Here is a 20,133-nt window from a genome sequence, read left to right as displayed (position 1 = left end):
ATACCGTTTGCCTTTGTTCCATGACCTTCTCGTTAGTTATTCTCTGTGACCTTGTCCTATCAACACCTTCTGTTATCTCTTGCCCCACCCCCGCTTTACTTGCTTAAAACCTTTCGCATTTCTAATATTTGTCAGTTCTGAAGAAGGGTCATTGACCTGAAGTGTTAACTCTGCTTCTCTCTCCACAGATGCTGCCAGACTTGCTGAGTATTTCTAGCATTTCTTGTTTTTACTTCCCAGCCTCTCACCATTTAAAAATTACTCTATATTTCTGTTGATGGCCACATACATACAATCTATCACACCTTGTATCCGGGGAAATCCAGCAATGGCCCTGAATCTGATGGCTCTCTCTGCCTAGCTGTCAGGGTTGGTCTGGTAGTGCACATAGTCACCGGCCTGCTTGAGTAGGGCATTGGCCACCTCCTTGATACAGTGGTGGGGTGTTTCCTGGGGGACCCCACACATGTCCCTAGTGCATCCCTGGAATGATCTAGACATGTAAAGGTTTAGTACCACTGTGATCTTCAAGATCATTGACATAGGGTGTCCCCCAAATTCCATAGGTTGTAACTTGTCCTGCAGTAGGGCACGTAAGTTGGTGACGGCCTCCCTGGAGAGCTGTAGTCTTCACTGGCAATGAGGCTCGGACATTTACATGTAGCTGATACGAGTCCAGTACACTGTCTGGCACTGGTGGGCCCTTCTTGGCATGGCTGGTAGCTGTTGCTCTCATCATGGAGTTTCACAGGCAGACGCAGCTGCTTCCTGGCCCTCCCTCCATTGGAGGTCCTGCAGCATGTCACGGAGGTCCAAAAAGGCAGGGTGAATGAGACCCATGCCAGGTGACCAGTGGGCCTACAGAGTGCTGGTGACACAGATGTGACCCTGCCCTGGTCATGCAGAATGCACAGCTATACAGTCTGAAAATGGCCTTCACAATCTCCTGTCCCCCATGCAGTGCTAGTCGTCGCTGACGTCCCATCCTGGCACTGAAGCCTTGACTCGGTGCAACCAGCTTTCAACAGTTGTGAACTGAAGGCACATGAATGCTGCTCACCGTTCACTTAATCCCAAGCCTCCCATTAAATCACGACGAATGATATGCTAATGTATTGAAAGTAAGCGTTCTACAATTTAAAATACATTCCCATTGCGCAGGCACCAATCCCGCCTTGGTGCTTTCCCACTGCTGATTAAATCCGGAGCTGAAGTCATGATACTGGGTTTCCAAGCAGACAGTTCCGGCATGATTGTCCGGCCCTCCCACACCACAACTCCCCCTTCCCGAACAAAATTCTGACCATCTGTGCAGTGTGACACTGAAATGTTCTAATTGCACATTAATTAGTGGTGCAGTGGTGCAGTGGTTAGCACTGCAGCCTCACAACTCCAGTGACCTGGGTTCGGTTCTGGGTACTGTCTGTGTGGAGTTTGCAAGTGCTCCCTGTAACCATGTGGGTTTCCACTGGGTACTCCAGTTTCTTTCCACAGCCAAAGACTTGTGGGTTGATAGGTAAATTGGCCATTGTAAATTGCCCCTAGTATAGGTAGGTGGTAGGAGAATTGAGGGAAGTTGGGGATGTGGTAGGGAATATGGGGTTAATGTAGGATTAGTATTAATGGGTGGTTGTTGGTCAGCATAGACTCGGTGGGCCGAAGGGTCCATTTCAGTGCTGTATCTCTCTATGACTATCATGCAGACTTTCTTGCCTATGGGCATTTACAGTCATGGCACTTAGGAGCTTTCTCACAGTCTTACTTCTATTTCATCAGCATGAAGGGCCTTTGTTATCAGTCTGTGCACAAACCATAACAGCTTGCTAAATATAATTGGGCCTAACATAATGGAAGTTGCCTATTAAAACTGCTTTTGCCAATTATCTGATGAAGAGGGCTGCTATTAGTGTTCCCTCATTAGGATAAGAAATTTCCCAAGCACTGCATATCTGTTTTTTATAAAATCACCCATGTCTATTTCCTTCTAAACATATGCATGCAAACATATTACAATAGAAAAATACCCATGATTAAACTGTTTCTGTCATTTTCTTCTTGTGCTGTCAGTTGTGTGTACAGTGACATATTCATCCATAGTTATGATGTGATGCTTATAAATGACTATGTTTGTTCATTTTTCTTCAATTGCTTCTTATAATCTGTGTTTCTCCTTCAACAACAGCGGCAAGGATCAGACATGAAATTCATTTCAGGCAGTCTTAACTGATTTCTGAATGCACGGCAAGAAGGAAAGGTGCATAGGGAGAGACGGTTTGAGGTGGCAGGGTGGGGGTGGGGAGGGGGGGAGATGGTGTTGGTGGGGTGGAACCCGACAGCCACAAGGACAAATTTTCGAGGTTTTTAAAGGCAAAGAGAGCGTAAGGCAAAGCATTCTTGGGAGAGTACTTCAGAGGGCAGGGGCATATTGCTGAAAGATTGGCCTTCAATGGTGAGTGGAGAGAGTGCAAACAAACATTTATCCAAAGTTTGAGGCTGCAGGTGGGACATAGGCTGGAAAAGATTCCGACATAGGGTGGAATGAAGATATGAAGATAAGGATGGAAATATTGAAATTGATTTGTTGAGGTTCAGGGAACCAGTGAGCTTGGCAAGATTAGGGGTGATGGGTAGGCAGGAATTCATATGGAAGAGGGTCACAGAGTTTGGAACCAGCTAAACTTGTGAAGGGTGAGAGAGGCCAGCAAAAAGCACATTTGAGAAATTGAGGGTGATGAGGAAATTGAGGAGGTGGTGGTGCAGTGGTAATGTGACTGAACTAGTAATTCAGAGGCCTGGGGGGAGAGGGGGGTAATCCTCTGGGGACATGGGTTCAAATCCCACCACTGCAGCTGGTGGAATTTAAACGGAGTGGCACAGTGGTTAGCACTGCAGCCTCACAGCTCCAGTGACCCAGGTTCGGTTCTGGGTCCTGCCTGTGTGGAGTTTACAAGTTCTCCCTGTGACCGTGTGGGTTTCCACCAGGTGTTCTGGTTTCCTCCCACAGCCAAAGACTTGCAGGTTGATAGGTAAATTGGCCATTGTAAATTGCCCCTAGTATAGGTAGGTGATAGGAGAATTGAGGGAAGTTGGGGATGTGGCAGGAAATATGGGATTAATGTAGGATTAGTATAAATGGGTGTTTGATGGTCAGCACAGACTCGGTGGGCTGAAGGGCCTGTTTTAGTGCTGTATGACAGTGTGGCTAATAGTTTGGACAGTTGTGGAGCTGAGATCGGGATGTAAGCAGGTAATGTTCCCAAAGTCATTGAAAGCAGTCTTGGTGATGGATGGAATGTGGCATTTAAAGTGTCTCTTTTTTGCTGTTTTTCATTTCTGTTTATATGACGGTTTCATTCATTTCACCTGTTTATTTCTCTCACATACACTGTCTTTCCCTTCTCACCTCTTTTTTCTTTTCTCTACTTTCTCATAAAGGTGCTTAAATAAAATAACCAATCAGATTAAGAACAGAAGAAAGCATGAAGCAAAAAAAGGGCATTAGGACCATAACGTTCATCACATCCACAGGCCTTGGACAATTTACTATCTCTTGGATTCTACCTCCTTCATTTAATTACTTGAACATTTTTGGACAAATTCTCCTATTCCCGAAAGATAGATTAATAAGAATTCTCCAAATTTTACTTACACTTATACATTCATTATACAAAGCTGGCCATTGTTTTCCAGAGATTACATGGGTAATTTTATGAAATTGCATTCATGGCAAGGGAATGGTAGCATAATGGTTATGTTACTGGACTAGTAATCCAGGTGCCTGGACAAAGGCACAGATTAGGAGGGAAAGAAATATGGAAAATTCCTCTCTCAAACCATTAGGCGATCAAAACTAGTCCAGGAGATTACTCTGGCTCTAATTAACATTGCCAGGTATCTACATCTTGTATATGATATCCGCATAAGATAGAAACAGGTGCAGCTCTCCCTCGAAGGTATTCAATGAACCAGCATTCATCGCACAAGCCAGCAACATGTTTCACAGGTCAAGTATCCCCTGGAAAATGTACAATCTCTTAACATCTAAACTAATTCTGCCCTTACATAACTTGAGTATACGACCTGGTTTCTCCTTAACCTATTTATTCCTGCCACATCCAGTCGTGAATGATGATGGACAATTAAACAACTAACAAGAGGAGGAGGCTCCACAAACATCCCCATCTTGAACGATGGGGGAGCCCAGCACATCAGTGCAAAAGACAAGGCTGAGGTATTTGCATCCATCTTCAGTCAGAAGTTTCAGCAAATCCGATTCACTCCATGTAATATCAAGAAACGGCTGAAGGCAATGGATACTGCAAAGACTATGGTCCTGACAACATTCTGGCAATAGAACTGAAGACCTGTGCTCCAGAACGAGCCGTGCCCTTAGCAAAGCTGTTCCAGTACAGCAGTAACACTGACATCTACCCGACAATGTGGAAAATTGCCCAGGTATGTCCTGTCCAAAAAAAGCAGGACAAATCCAACCCAGTCAATTACCACCCTATCAGTCTACTCTTGATCATCAGCAAAGTGATGGAAGGGTCATTAACAGTGCTATCAAAAGCACAAAGGAAGACGGTTGTGGTTATTGGAGGTTAATCATCTCAGACCAAGGAAATCACTGCAGGAGTTCCTCAGCATAGTGTCCAAGGCCCAATCATCTTCAGCTGCTTCATCAATGATCTTCCCTCCATCATTACGTCAGAAGTGGGGATGTTCGTTGATGATTGCACAATGTTCAGCACCATTCTCAACTCCTCAGGGACTGAAGCAACTCATGTCCAGGTGCAGCAAGACCTGGACAACACCCAAGCTTGGGCTGATAAGTGACAATTAACATTCGCACCACACAAGTGCTGGGCAATAACCATCTCAAACAAAAGAGAATCTAACCATCTCCCCTTGATGGTCAATGGCATTACCATCGCTGAATCCCCCAAAATCAACATCCTGGGGCTTGCCATTGACCAGAAACCAAACTGCACCAGTCACATTAATACCGTAGCTGCAAGAGCAGGTCAGAGGCTGGGAATTCTGTGGCGAGTAATTCACCTCCTGTCTCCCCAATGCCTGGCCACCATCTACAAGGCACAAGTCAGGAGTGTGATGCAATACTCTCCACTTGCCTGGATGGGTGCAGCTCCAACAACACTCAAGATGCTTGACACTGTCCAGGACAAAGCATCCCACTTGATTGGCAGCCCACCCACCACCTTCAACATTCACTCCCTCCACCACTGATGCACAGTGGCAGCAGTGTGTACCATCTACAAGATGCACTGCAGCAACTCACCAAGGCTCCTTTGACAGCAGTTTCCAAACCCACAACCTCTACCACCTAGAATGACAAAGGACAGCAGATGCATGGGAACACCACCACCTGCAAGTTCCCCTCCAAGCCACACACCATCCTGACTTGGAACTATATCGCCATTCCTTCACTATTGCTGGGTCAAAATCCTGGAACTCCCTTCCTAACAGCACTGTTGGTGTACCTACACCTCAAGCACTGCAGTGGTTCAAGAAGGCAGCTCACCACCACCTTCTCAAGGGCAATTAGGGATGGGCAATAAATGTTGGTCTAGTCAGCGATGCCTGGACAACGTACGTCAGCCAAGAGCGACGTCTCAGTTCATTCCATCTTCGCTGCCTCCGGAGAATCCTTGGCATCAGGTGGCAGGACCGCATCTCCAACACTGAAGTCCTCGAGGCGGCCAACATCCCCAGCATATACACCCTACTAAGCCAGCGGCGCCTGAGATGGCTTGGCCATGTGAGCCGCATGGAAGATGGCAGGATCCCCAAGGACACATTGTACAGCGAGCTCGTCACTGGCATCAGACCCACCGGCCGTCCTTGTCTCCGCTTTAAAGACGTCCGCAAACGCGACATGAAGTCCTGTGACATTGATCACAAGTCGTGGGAGTCAGTTGCCAGCAATCGCCAGAGCTGGCGGGCAACCATAAAGGTGGGGCTAAAGCGTGGCCAGTCAAAGAGACTTAGCAGTTGGCAGGAAAAAAGTCAGAAGCGCCAGGAGAGAGCCAACTGCGTAACAGCCCTGTCAACCAATTTTATCTGCAGCACCTGTGGAAGAGTCTGCCACTCTAGAATTGGCCTTTATAGCCACTCCAGGCGCTGCTTCACAAACCACTGACCACCTCCAGGTGTTTACCCATTATCTCTCGAGACAAGGAGGCCAAAGATGGAGATGTGTCAGCGATGCCCACATCCCATGAACGAATTAAAAAAACTATTTGTCCACACGAATGTAATCCAATCTCTTTATCATCTTATACATTTCAATCAAATCTCCCCAGGTCTACACTTCACAAATGTATGTAAACCTTGCTCTTTTTGCCTATCTAGGTAACTAAGATGATTTAGCTTGGGTATTAATCTTGTGGCCCTCCTCTGAACCTTTTCCAATGCCTGAATATGATCCAGGATGTGAGGAGACCAAAACTTAATGCAATATTCTAAATGAGGCCTAACTAGAGTCTTGTCAAGGATAAAATAGGATGCTTTGTTTTATAGTTAATTGTCCTGTAAATACACCGTAGCACCTTATACACTGTAACTGTAGCTTCAGAACATTGTTCATTATCCTTTATAGATCTGTGCAATAAGAAAGTCCAGTTCTCTAACACACTCCAGTCTTCCAGATTGCCCTGTCTCCCATTTAATAATGGTGAATGGGACCCAGAGCCCAACTGATAGGATACAAATCTTCTCTTCCTGCTAGCTTTGAGCATCTCACATTAAATTAATTTTAGGTAGTCTGGACCCAGTTCTGAATTGAATGAGCCAGCTGGTCAAAATTACCTGTAATTTGGTACAAATCGAACATCTCACTTACCAAGGATATAAGTTTGGTTGGTTGGGGTATAGAAAACTTCACAATGGTGAAGGTTGCGATAAAGGCTCATTGTTGGTGTAGAACAAAAGGAACATGACCATCATTTTCTTGACCTAGAAGTGCTTTGGATGCTGACATTATCAACAACAGTGTTTCATTTTCCATCATTGGATTTCCTGACTTTTACAAGCACAAACATCGCTAAAAAACTGTAATGAAATACTGGAAAATTAGAATCATTAGTTGACTGTATACAGGGTATGGTTGCATTTATCAAAAGTAAAAGGATTTTGAAAAACTCGGACAACTATTAGTAGGTACAGAAAGAATGTACAGTAGCAATCTTTAGAGGGATGTTTTAACTCCTGGATGGTCGGCTGGCAGAACATATGAGCAGACCATTAGAGAGGTGCATTAGTAGGCTCAGTCCATTTTAACAGCCAGGCCTTATGTAAATGGAGTCAGCTAGCTGCCAGCTCCAATCTGCTGTCTAGAAGCACTCGCCAGATTTGGGCTGACACAATATCTGGCAGCCTAGAGGCAGTCCAGATGGCAGCAGGGTAATACAATGCAAAATTCAGTGGATAATGGAAATTTGAAATAAAAACAGAAAATGCTGAAAATAATCAGCAAGTCAGGCAGCATTTTTTGGAGAGGGAAACAGAGCGAACATTTCAGGTCAATGACCTTTCATCAGAGCTCTTATTTTGTGGCAACCAGGTAAGTCATGTTCCTCCATGAGTTAGGATTGGTAACTATAGGCAAAGTCAAGCGGTTAGGTTTTAAGGAAGCTAGTGAAGATGAGATGCAGAAAAGTGGAGAGGTTTAAGGAAGGCATTCTAGAGAGATGAGCCATGAAGGCTGAAGACTTTGCCACCAATGTGAGAGTGGAGGAAGCTGCACATAGATCTGAATTTTATCAGCCCTTTAGGGATGGGAAGGGTAGTGGTGGGATCCCACAAAATAGCAAGGGAAGGTGGGGGGGGGTGGGGGGGGGGGAAGAGGTTGAGGGCCCGTTGCCTTCCCGATGCCATTCAATTTTGTTAGGGGTGGGGAAGGCGAAGGACAGCCTACTCACCCAGAGGCCATTTGAAGCCCATAAGTGGCCAATTAATGGCCACTTAAGGGCTTCTTCCCTTGAGGGGGGTCCCTCTGCTGCATGGGGAGGTCGCCCAGTAACACCAGGTGGCCTCCATGTGATGTGGGCTGGTGGTGGGGGGATGGTGGCAGTGGCCTCCTCTGTGGGCAATCTCTAGTCCACAGACAGCCCCCGGTGGCAAAGGCCGCCCCTGCGTAAACACCCATTCCTCCTGTCCTCAACAACACCCCCTCCACCCCTGTCTGACTGGCCCCGGCAACTGCTCTCTCCCCCCTCCAGTCCCCCCTGGCAATTACCTCCTCTCCGGGGGTTCAGCGCTGCTCCTGGTCTCAGGCCTACTGCAGTACCAGTAGTGGCCACCACTCCCTGTGGCTGGGACTGCTGAGCTGCCAGCCTTCTGATTGGTCAGCAGCTCTTGAAGGCGGGATCCCCATCCTTAAAGGGACTAGGACATCAACGTCTGGCAATTTTCTGCTTGAGCACTGTAAAATCCAGCCAGAGGTGCCCTTTCTGGCCTGTTATCGGGACCCCTGCCTCCTGCACAGAATTCAGCCATTACAGTGGTCCAGACTCTGAGCTTTGAAGGATGTTAGCAGGGATATGGATGGTTGGTTGGCATTCTTCCATTGCAAAAGATGATGGACCCACAGCAAAAAATCCATTTAGGTGTGGTGTCTTTTCTTGGTGCACCTTTGTTGATGGCTGTGAAGGCCAATCCTTGAGAGGCAGGTTCTGCCACAAGTGCTGCCAAGTGATGCCGCGAGTTGTTATTTTAAGCTGGGATATAGAATTTGTAGATATAGCAGAGGTAGGATGGAGTGAGCTCAGGAAAAGATCTGTAAATACAAATAGGATTTTTGAAATCAATGTGCTGGGGGGATAGGGAGCTAATGAAGGTTACTGAGAAGAGGGCAGATAGATGATAGCATCTATTAGGAGGATCAGAGTTAGTGTGGGATAGGATTCAGGAGGCCAGGAAGTAGATCTTTTGGGAGGCTGGAGAGAGTGAAAGTCTGGATGAGGGTTTCAACTGTGGGGTAAACATAGTTGAATAATTTATGATAATATCAAAGTGAAAATCATGTAACTCTCTTCTTGCTTTTATCCCTTCCCAAAACATGGGGGTAGGTTCTTAATATAGTTTCATTAAAACTTCTTTTCATGGCACTTTAACTGCTTTGAAATCAGCAAAATTAAATTCCGAAAACTAGTTAATACATTAGTCATTAACTTTTATTGACAAAGATAATGACTGTGTTTCCATGGAGTTGACACATTCTTGTCTCGAACTAATTGTTCAATTTTGTCTGTTGTAGACATTAGTTGTCAAGTTTTCTGACTTCAGGTGTAAGGCAGAAGTTGGAAAGTTTGAGAGCTAATGAAAATAATGAGAAGGGAGGACAAATATCATCAAATTCCTTGATCAAATACAACTGGTCAAATAAACATTATCCACATGCACAAAGATAAAATCATTAAATCATTAAAATCATTATTAGTAGTGTGTAAGTATGGTCAATTCTTGTGTTTTCTACTTAACAATAGTTACAGCACCTCGAAGTAATGTATTATATGTGAAGTGTACAGTGCTATTTCTGAAAGATGTAATAAGGTGCTATTTATATAAAAGCCTGTCTGTCTTTTCTTTCCCACAATGTATTAATTGCTGCCCAGCTAATCAGAATATCTGATTTTATTCAATCATCTGCAAATTTATATGTCATACATAACTTGCAGTGTTATAATGAAGTATATTCAATGTATTAGTAGCAATATGCTGGAGGAAAAATAATGCTGAAATCAATGCATTTGTTTATTATCTCAAGTTAGTTCCCAACACTATCACCATCAGCATTAGTCCTGGAACCACTCATACCTCCACTCTAGTGTTAGATAGTTTAAAATGCTGTCTTCAGACATAGCTGTGGTTTGGAAGGACAATGTTTATGATTTAATCTCTGGGTTTTTTTCCACAGTTCAGATGGACATAGTATAATAATTTCACTCTCCCACCCTTCCTATTTTTTGAAATCCTAGTAACAGTCTGATATAATATTTCAAAACAATACCCAGAGAAAGGTTTAACATTGGTTGGATAAAAGAACTTTTATAAATTAGATCTCTGTAATGTCTGCTTTCTTTTGAAGATTCACAAAGGTTAGGTTTACTATTAAGATAGAAAGTGACTGCAACCAATTCAAATTAAACTCTTGGATTTTCCAGTGGTTAATTCATAGGACTTGGAAAAAATACAGTAAAATTTGTTTATTCTTCAACTTTTGGTCATGGAATAACATATAGGTTGTTTCTACTCATCCTGTGGACTGGTGTGCACTACCACAACGACTGATTGTTACAGCAGCTTGGCAACAGGTGCCAATGTCAAAAACAACTCACAGGGCTCAATGTTGTCAGCCCCTCGACGCCGTGGGTCCTGGCAGTTAGACCTGTAAAATGCTAGCAGGAGTAGCCCGCCTCGACCCATGATGCCAAGAAGGCCCTGCTGGGTATTAAAAGCGGCAGTGAGGCCTCGGTGCGGCCTCCCTCCCCCCCACCACTTGGCAGCAGGGCCTTCATTAAAATGAGGATAATTAACATTCAAATTAACTTACCTGCCGACAGCAGCTGTCCCACGCCGATTTTACAGCTAACCGGCTACCACTCGCACGCCTTCAGAACTCTGTTGGAGTTCCGAGGCAAGATACTGGTGGGGAGGGGGAGGAATAAAATTCTCAGGGCGAGCGGGGAAAACACTTTTTATTAGTTACAGGGATGGTGGGAAGGGATTGACGGTCAAAGGGAACAAACTTCATGGTGGTGGGTGGGGGAGGGGGGGGAGTTCAGGATATAAATAAAAGTTTTCTCTGGGGGAGAGGGCAATTTATATATAGATTACCTATTGGGGGGTGGGAGACGAGATTTAAAGTTGAATTAAAATGTTATTTTTATTTCCCGGAGACTGGGACCTTAAAAAATGTAGATGTCACTGAAGGGCTTGAAACCCTTTAAAAATGGCGCCAGTGCCTGCGCAGTGGCGCCGGACGCCGCTGCTGGGGACTTGGCCGCCGCCCCCTCTACGTCATCGGGGACGGACGCTCTGCCCCCTCCATTTAAATCAGCCCCCATGTGTAATATCGCGGGGGCTGTGCGGCGGCACTTCCATGTTGGAAGGCTGTCGCCTTCACCCCGCGGCACGCTAATAAAATTCAGCCAAAGTGTCACTTGGCAGCTTCATGTGTGGCACTTGTGGCAGAACCTGCTTCTCCATGATTGGTCTTCACAGCCGTCAGCAAAGGTGCACCAAGAAAAAACATCCCACCTAAATGGATTGTTTGCTGTGTGTCCATCATTTTTTGTAGATGGAAGAATGTCAACCACCAGTGATCTCACCTCTCATTCAAAAGGTGATAAGTTCAAGCTCCACTCTATAACCTAAGTACAGGCTGTCATGTCAGTGCTGCAGTATTGGAGAGACTGTACTTTGGAGGAGATACTAAACTGAGCCTTGTTCAGGTGGGGGTTCAAGATCCCACACCCATTGCATTATGTAAAAATAGCATGGAATTTTTCTGATGTTCTGACTAATATCCTCTCTTGACCAAAAACAAATAACCTCATTTATCTCATTGCTGTTTGTACCTTCTTGCCATGTGCAAAATGACTTTTGCATTTACCAATATATTTCCTTGTATTAATTCATTATATTTATTTCAGTTTACAAACATTTTCACTGGGTAACTTTCTGGATTTTAAAATTAATCCTGATCATTTTTTTTAATTGATTTTTCACCTGAGAGCTAATAAACCAACCAACCACATAATTTCCTGAAATCTGACCATTTTAATGTGTCTCACAAGATTTGCTTTGGTGCACTCTTTTCAGCTACTCATGGAGAGCATGCTATCAGGAACATTTTTTTATCCCTCAGTAAAATAAATTAAAATTAGAATATTGGACAAGTGAATGAATTTGCACTTACATAGTTCCTTACATACTCTCAGCACCTTTGAAAGTACTTTAAAGCCAGTTAAATACTTTTGAGTGCAATCCTAGCTGCTTTGTAGACAAGCACAGCAACTAATTTGTGCAACCAACAATCAGTTACATTACCAATTAATCTGATTTTGGTGGTTGAGTGGAGAATGTTGGCCAAGACACCAGAAGAACTCACGGTGCTTCTTCAAATCGTGCCACGGCCCTTTTATGCCCCCAAATAGGACCACAATTTAATTTTGCAACTGCAAAACAGTACCTCTGACAAATATGCATTCCCTCAGTACTCCATTGAAATATCGGACTAGATTATCTGTTCAAATCTTACCGTGGACTTGATCACACAACTGACTTAGAGGTGAGAATGCGTCACCATTGAACCAAACTCACTCATTGGGCAACATTTTCGTCTGTGCGTTACGGTAGCAAAATTGTAAATCTGTTCTTTATTAATACCTTTGTGATGTCCATATAACCAAGTTCGCAAAGGAATTTTTGCCCATTGTATTAGAAAAAGGCAGACATTAACTTCATGCTGAGTAGTTTTGTACCGTTGTCTTTGCATGCGATTTTCACCCATCCATTTTCTTCTATTGATTTTCAGTTGGATTTCCATATATTTAAAATATATTGAAAATATTTAGAAAATGTGAATAAGGGGAAAAGCTGAACCCTATTATTTTTGTGGTTTCATACCATAGGTTATATATAGGTTTCTTTACTTTAAAGATGGAGTACAAATCCACATTTTTGAGATTGTTTTTTCACAGTGAATGTTTTTGTTTTGTTTACTGAGAACATCCTTTTGCTACTCTGGAGAGTATTTTAGATGAAGTAGTTTCAGCACATTATAAAGAGAAAAGGGAGGAAAAGTGAAGAAGAAAGAATGGGGAAAAAGTGAAAGTTCAAGCTGACTGGTGCAGGCAATGTTCTGTTAATGGCAACACATGATTTTCTTGTCAATTACCAATTCATTAAGTTCACAGTTTCAGTATGTTATGAAGAGGCAAATAGGCTGAAATTAGACTTGAGCAAGAGTGAATCAATGACCTGTTCTACACCCTGCTTCATTTTCCTTTCCATTGATTTCAATTGAGTGAAGTGTAAAGCAGGTAGCTGATGGGCAATCCTTCACTGTGCAATATTCCTCAAGACCATTTTTATCTCCAATGATAGAAATCTAGACAATTTCCCACAATTGGCAAACAAGTCATTCCCTCCCACTTTCACTCGCTGGGGATGAAATTGGTCTTTGTAGTAGTGCAAAATGACTTGAAGTAAATGGGGAAAAAAAATCAGGCAGGGTATAAAATTAACTGCCAGTTCACTATTCCCATGTTGTGCACTTTCTGAGGACCAATTTCACTCTATATTATCCTCAACTACTCATTGCACATGATTTGTCACATGTTCATCCAAACATTCAATGCTCTCTTCACATTTTCAGTACTCACTTATTATATCCTCCCATAATCCCTTACACTCTCTTACTAACTCCTTCATATTGTCACTATTCTTTATGAAACATTACTCATGTTCCCTCACTGACTCATTATACCATCATTCACATGCAGATACACGGGACTGAATTTTATTTCAGTGTTGAGGCTCCCAGCATTGGCCTTGAAAGGGAGGGGAGGTGGGGGGGGGGGGGGGGGTGACCCGCTTAGACCATTTGTCGGACCCCCAGCCAAATTCAACGGCAGGCAGACAGGCAATTAACTGCCATCCCCTTTAAGGGGCAAGATCCCACCCAAGAGCTGCCAGCCATTCAGAGTGCTGGCAGCTCAGCAGTCCCAGTAATGCCACCAGGAGCAGTGGCCACTGCTGGGACTGCACCTGCCCCAGAGCAGCATCATTTACAATGCCTTGGGACCATGGTGGGTGAGGTCGAGGTCACCGGGCTAGTCTTGCAGGCCCCAGTGTGGAAGTGGTTGATGAGGGCAGGGGGGAGTCTTGCCATGGGGGCAGCCATCGTTGCTGGAAGGCCCCTCCTTGGGCTTTTTTTTCCCAAAAATATACTTTATTCATAAAAATCTGTAAAAAAATACATTTCAAGACAGTTCCAAGTTGACATTCCATAAAGTGCAAAAGAAATTAGTTTTCTGCAATACAGGACGTGAATTGCCTCACAACCCTTTTGTTCCATTTTACATACAATGCACATTCGCATTACACAGCAAAACCATATTTTCATGCATACAGCCCGAGGGGTTTTACACAGGTTCCAGCCCCTCGGTTCACCAAGGCGGGAGGACCTTACACTGTGGTCGTTCCCCATTGAGCCTTTGCGGCAGCTGCCCCAAGCTTTAGTGCGTCCGTCAACACGTAGTCCTGACATAAGGGGATATGGGGATAGTGTGGGAAAAAGGCATTAAAATGGATGAGCAACCATGATCATATTGAATGGCGGGGCAGGCTCGATGGGCTGGATGGCCTATTCCTGCTCCTATGTTCCTAACTGAGGATTAATGATTACAGCCAGTCAGACTATGTTACTTCAATGAACTCTCTGCTAATTTATGCTAATGCTTATATTAATTGTAAAGTTTCTCACAGCAACCCTTGAGGAGTTAGCTGTGGCACAAATATACAGCATTTCAGTTTTCCAAAAGGTCATATGTTTCTGTTTCACAGGGAGATGGTCAATGCATGGTTTGCAGAAAGAGTGCACACGATTCCCACTACAAATGAAACTGTGAGAGATCTCAGCCCTGTGCATCAAATGGCCCAAGCAGAGAGTGCCACTCCTGGGACTCCTACAAGGAAAATTTCTGCTTCAGAATTTGACAGACCCCTCAGACCCATCCTTGTTAAAGATTCTGTTGGGGGTTTAACATTTGTCTTTGATTCAGATAGAAAGGAACAGATGCCATTAAAATTTCCAAAAGCTACCTGTGAAGCCACACCTGTCAACGATCAATGTTCCAGACTTTTAGAACTTGTCAAAGATATTTCCAGCCATTTGGATGTCACAGCACTCTGTCACAAGATCTTTCTCCACATCAATGAAGTTATTGCTGCTGACAGGTATTCACTTTTCCTGGTGCACGAGGACAGCTCAAATGAAAAGTTTCTTGTAAGTCAGCTCTTTGATGTTGCAGAAGGTTCCACTCCTGAAGAGACTTCAAACAACTGCATTCGGTTAGATTGGAACAAAGGAATTGTTGGATATGTAGCAGCTACAGGAGAGCCACTGAATATTAACAATGCATATGAGGTACGTGAACATCTCAATTTCCTTTTCGTACAGAGGTTTTGGCTTAATTACTTCAAATTTCACGAATGATACTTCTTCTTTTTGCTCAAAGCTCAACATAGTAGTTTCATACAGTGCAGTTGCATTTATAAGTTTTTTTTTACAAAACATAACTTAAGAACATAAGAAATAGGAGCAGGAGTAGACCATTCAGCCCCTCAAGCCTGCTCAGCCATTCAATAAGATCGTGGCTGATCTGATTGTGTCTTTAACTCTACTTTCCTGCCTGCCCCCCATAGCCCTTGACTCCTTGTCAATCAAAAATCTGTCTAACTCAGCCTTGAATATATTCAATGACCCAGCCTCCGCTGCTCTTGGGAAGAGAATTCCACAGACTAACAACCCTTTGAAAGACGAAATTCCTCCTCATCTCTGTCTTTAGTGGGTGACCCCTTAATTTGAAACTGTGCCCCCTAGTTCTAGATTTCCCTATGAGGGGACACATCCTCTCAGCATCTGACCTCAGAATTTTATACATTTCAATAAGATCACGTCTCAATCTTCTAAATTCCATTGAGTATAGGCCCAACCTGCTGAATCTTTCCACATATGACTACCCCTTCATCCCAGAAATCAGCCTAGTGAACCTTCTCTGAACTGCTTCCAATGCAAGTATGTCCCTCCTTAAATAAGGTGACCAAAACTGTACACAGTACTCCAGGTGCAGTCTCACCAATGCCCTGTACAGTTGTAGCAAGACTTCCCTACTTTTATACTCCACCCACCTTGCAATCAAGGCCAACATTCCATTTGCCCTCCCAGTTACTTGGTGTACCTGCATGCTGCCTATTTGTGATTCATGTACAAGATCCCTCTGTACCGCAGCATTTTGTTGATTTTGTTGTCCAAAGAAAGGTTATTTTTTCATATAACATCTGTAAGAAGAATATTCTTAACCGAAAACCATATTTAGTTTTGATTTTAGTTCTCAGAAATTTTAAAGATCACCCTACAAGGAGATTGAGTTCCTGCAGTCACAAAATGACATACCCAGTGATAAACGAATGATTCAGGCTTGAAACTGTCCAAAATTAGATCTGTTTAGAAGAATGTGTAAAAATAAAACAATGGCTATCAATTTTTACTGCACTGCTTTCATCAGTCTTTAGAAAAATACATTCATTTTAATATTTAAGTCTTTGTTTAAACAGTAAAATAGTCTGAAGCTATTGTCTTTGGCTTCAAACTCCGCTACAAATTGTTGCTGTTGCTGTTGTTCTTGTTGTTAAATTGCACTCATGTATTCCAAAAGGTTAGTCTTTGTACTATGCATGTGCTGCCAATTCTCTTTAAATAACAGCAGCCTTTACAGAATTTATTTTGTGAACTGCATCATGAAAATTCTTAAATTACTAGCAACAGCCAAATTCTTCCAGGCAATGCCTTCACTTGAGTGCTTTAGATCTGTTTAGATTGAACGAAAGAAGAATGTGTAAAAATAAAACAATGGCTATCAATTTTTACTGCACTGCTTTGTCTGATCAGTTACATAATTCTTTAAGAAATATACATTAATTTTTAATATTTAAGTTATTGTTTAAATAATTAAATGGAAGAGCACTGTGAGTAATAAAGCAAATAATTTTCATTGGAACGGCTCCTGACTATTCAATAATCAATTAGGGGGTCGATGACAGAATGCAGATTTTGCCCATGTTTCAGAATTAATTTTGGAAGCTGTGATTTTTTTTTCTAAACAATGATTCACAACGTATTTAATAATAAATGTCTCACCTGCTCATTTAATTCTTGCAGCTGGCATATTCACAATTGAGGGGAAAACTGTAAAAGATGAAACCAAACAGCAGAATTATTTTTTCAAGTTTTTTAAAAATTAAAACTAACTTTATATCAATTGAATATCAATGTTATTTGAAGCTGAGCTCTCTTTTTACACATAGTTAACATGGGCTTTAAAATGAGGTAAAATTGTATGTGAGAACACAATCAATGTATTGCAGTTATAGTCACTGTCTGTGTTAAATCCATATTCCTTGCTTCTGGTTACAACTATGCTGCACAAGCACTAGAGAGTGAAAAACTCCAGAAACATCAAAGCAAGAGAGTGCCAGTATAAGCAAGCATGGTAATAAACTCCAGAAGTGTTTTCATTTGCCAGTAGGTGTTACATTGCTGCATTGTAAGTGGTTAATTTCTAATAAAATGCTTTTTAAAAATGGATAATATCCCAGAACAAGTGAAGAGAAAGCATCTGTAAAGCTAAATATCCTTTTAGGGAGAAGAATCTCATGGCTGCTGTAAGTCACAAACTAACGGTCTCAAAAAAAACAGATGGATGGGAAAAACCCAAAATCAAAAGCTCAGCTTGTGTTTGTCTATCACTTTTTATATCTGGAACTCTCTGTACAAATAGTGATGATATCTTACAGACCTGTTCTATGACCCTCACAGGATCCCAGGTTCAATGCAGAAGTCGACCAAATCACAGGGTACAAGACACAGAGTATTCTATCCATGCCGATAAAGAATCATAAAGAGGAGGTGAATGCCTTTTACTGTCACAGTATAATTTATGATTGAGTTGTGCTGTTATATAAGAGCAAAAGATTGAGCCTTGTTGCTGTTTTCTGCACTGGCTTTAGGCTCTGATGACCTCTTAATGTTTAGGTGGCTAGAACTGTAAACAATGTTGAGGTGTGGCCTGACCAGTGCACTGTACAGCTTCAACATGACTTCTGGGGATTTGAATTCAACTGCTTTGACAATATAGCCCAGCATCCTATTTCTTTTGTTGCTGCTGCCTCACAGATATTAACATGGGAGCAACAAGTCAACTAACAATGCTAGGTCTGTTTCAAATTGTTTTTGGCAAGTTCTAACCCACCCAAAGAGTACATCTACTTGTTATTTTTAAGTCCAATATGCAATAGCTTGCATTTCCCTATATTGATAAATAAAATGCAAGGTACTACATAACGAAAAAGCTATTTTGCCGTCAATCAGCCAAATACAAACCATGTTGAGCTCTTTTTGACAAATTTTTGCTGCCTCTACTGTCTCCACTAAAATAATGTCATCTGTGAATTTAACTGCTGTACATTAAGATTGTGGTTAATATTATTTTCATACACAGGGAACAATATTTTTGTACATCGGAACCGGGGGAACAATTCGGACATCCCACCTCATTATTTATGTATAGCAGAAACAGAAGGGGCACCCCATTCATAATTTACCCCCATTGCGACTTAACTATTCTATATCTTTTGTTTTCATCCCTTTAATTGGTTACAAATATATTTCTTATTTTTAACTTCATTCTCAGGATATGGATGTTGCTGGCAAGGCCGGCATTTATTGCCTGTCCCCAGTTGTGCTTGAGCCACTGCAGTCCATGTGGTGAACATACTCCCACAATGCTGTTAGGTAGGGTGAGGATGACCCACCCACATGGTATGAGGGCTGCAGCTGCAGTGCCTCTGAGACTGCAGTACAATAAGGAGATGAAACAGAGGCTGCAGAGAGAGGAAGTTGTGCGTAATGCCCTCTGCCAAGTTGACCATTTCATCTGCTCCTTGACAGTGAGAGCTGTCTGTCTGGCAAACCTGCCAATGTACCCAGCATCTCGGTGTGCGTCCCCATCAACATTCTCCTGTATGCCAATCTATTGAAATCCACATCTGAGTCCTCTGCAACAAAACCAGTTTGAAAACCTCGCCCTCTGGTAAGCTGGCACACAAACTACCCTTTTTCTGGCCTGGATGTTGCCCACTCATGCCCATTTGCAGATCCCAACTCTAAACTAGCCTCTAAGTTATGCACAGTGCCAGTATCTGAGTGGTTGCAAGTGTCTGATCAAGTGTTAGGCGTCTTTATATGAAAAGGAAGAATGTGCAGGGTTACAGAGAGAAGGCGGGAAAATGGAACTGAGTGAATTGCTCTTTCGGAGAGCCGGTGAGGACACAATAGGCTGAATAGCCTCCTTCTGCACTGTAACAATTCTGTGATTCTGTGATTAGTGCTGTGGTGTTGCTCTCTCTTTCTCTTCCTCCTGGGACTGCTGTGGCTGGGCAGGCAGCAGTTCTTCGATGTCTGAAAGCAGAAAATCAGAAAGGGGAAAGTTGGGTGAGGGAAAGGGGTGGGTTGGAAAACAAGACGTCCATGCTCACACCATCAGCACCTTGCTCATTATGCCATACAGCAAAGTAAGGGTGAGGTGGAAGTTGAGAAGGGCCATAAGGCAGGAATATACCGTCATCCTCAATGTTCTCAGCGACACTAGATATCATAAGCTCTACCGCAGCTAGCCCCATGATGTGGCGAACCATCTCCTCCGGACGGCTCAGAAGATGTAGGTGTTTTTGTCTCTCACTGATTCTGCTCTGATCCCAGGGCTACCTTGTCCTGCAAGAGGGAGGAAAGAATGTCAGTAATTGTGTTGCACTGTGTTTGAGTGATGTGCCACAGTTAAATAGCTGGAGATATGTGGAAGCAGTGGGAGCTGGGTGTGAGGCTTGCACCATTGGAATGTGTGTGAGGATGAGGTGGGATATCTAAATGTCAGGTCTGTGTCCACTTCTGATGGGTGTGTGTTAGGGGTGTGGTGCATTGAGCAGTGCGGGAGGTTAATGGTGCAGTGGATAGGAAATGTTCTTTGGAGATGCATTCAGTGACTTTGACCATCACATCAGGTCATTGAACTTATTGAAGCACTGCTACCATGTCTTCAGGATCAGACTCTGGGCATTGACCTTCCTGGCCACCTGCTCCAATTCCCTTCTGAGAGTTTGCCTTGAGGGCTACCTGGTCCCCTGCAGAAATATGATCTCCCTCCTCCTGTCAATCTCCACCACTAATGCCTCCAAAGCCACATTTGTGAACCCGAAAGCCCTCTCTCTGCCTTCATGCTCCATTTGTGCAGCCAGTGTCAGTACAGGCAGTCAGCAACAGCTCTCTTC

At 43.2% G+C, this 20,133-nt stretch overlaps 1 protein-coding gene across 4 annotated transcripts in view; it reads left to right on the top strand.

Moving 5' to 3' along the window:
- pde5ab (phosphodiesterase 5A, cGMP-specific, b) overlaps positions 1-20,133 on the top strand; it is a 172,437-nt gene that overhangs the window by 18,444 nt on the left and 133,860 nt on the right. For all 4 annotated transcript variants that reach the window (XM_068039289.1, XM_068039281.1, XM_068039272.1 and 1 more), the window contains exons 2-3: positions 14,593-15,175; positions 17,627-17,716. In XM_068039289.1, the coding sequence (XP_067895390.1) occupies positions 14,597-15,175; positions 17,627-17,716 (669 nt within the window). In that variant the 5' untranslated portion in view covers positions 14,593-14,596. The remainder of the gene's footprint in view (positions 1-14,592; positions 15,176-17,626; positions 17,717-20,133) is intronic.

This window comes from Heterodontus francisci, chromosome 1 (genome assembly GCF_036365525.1).
Source record: "Heterodontus francisci isolate sHetFra1 chromosome 1, sHetFra1.hap1, whole genome shotgun sequence".
NCBI lineage: Eukaryota > Metazoa > Chordata > Chondrichthyes > Heterodontiformes > Heterodontidae > Heterodontus > Heterodontus francisci.
This window is presented reverse-complemented; position numbering and strand designations above follow the sequence as displayed.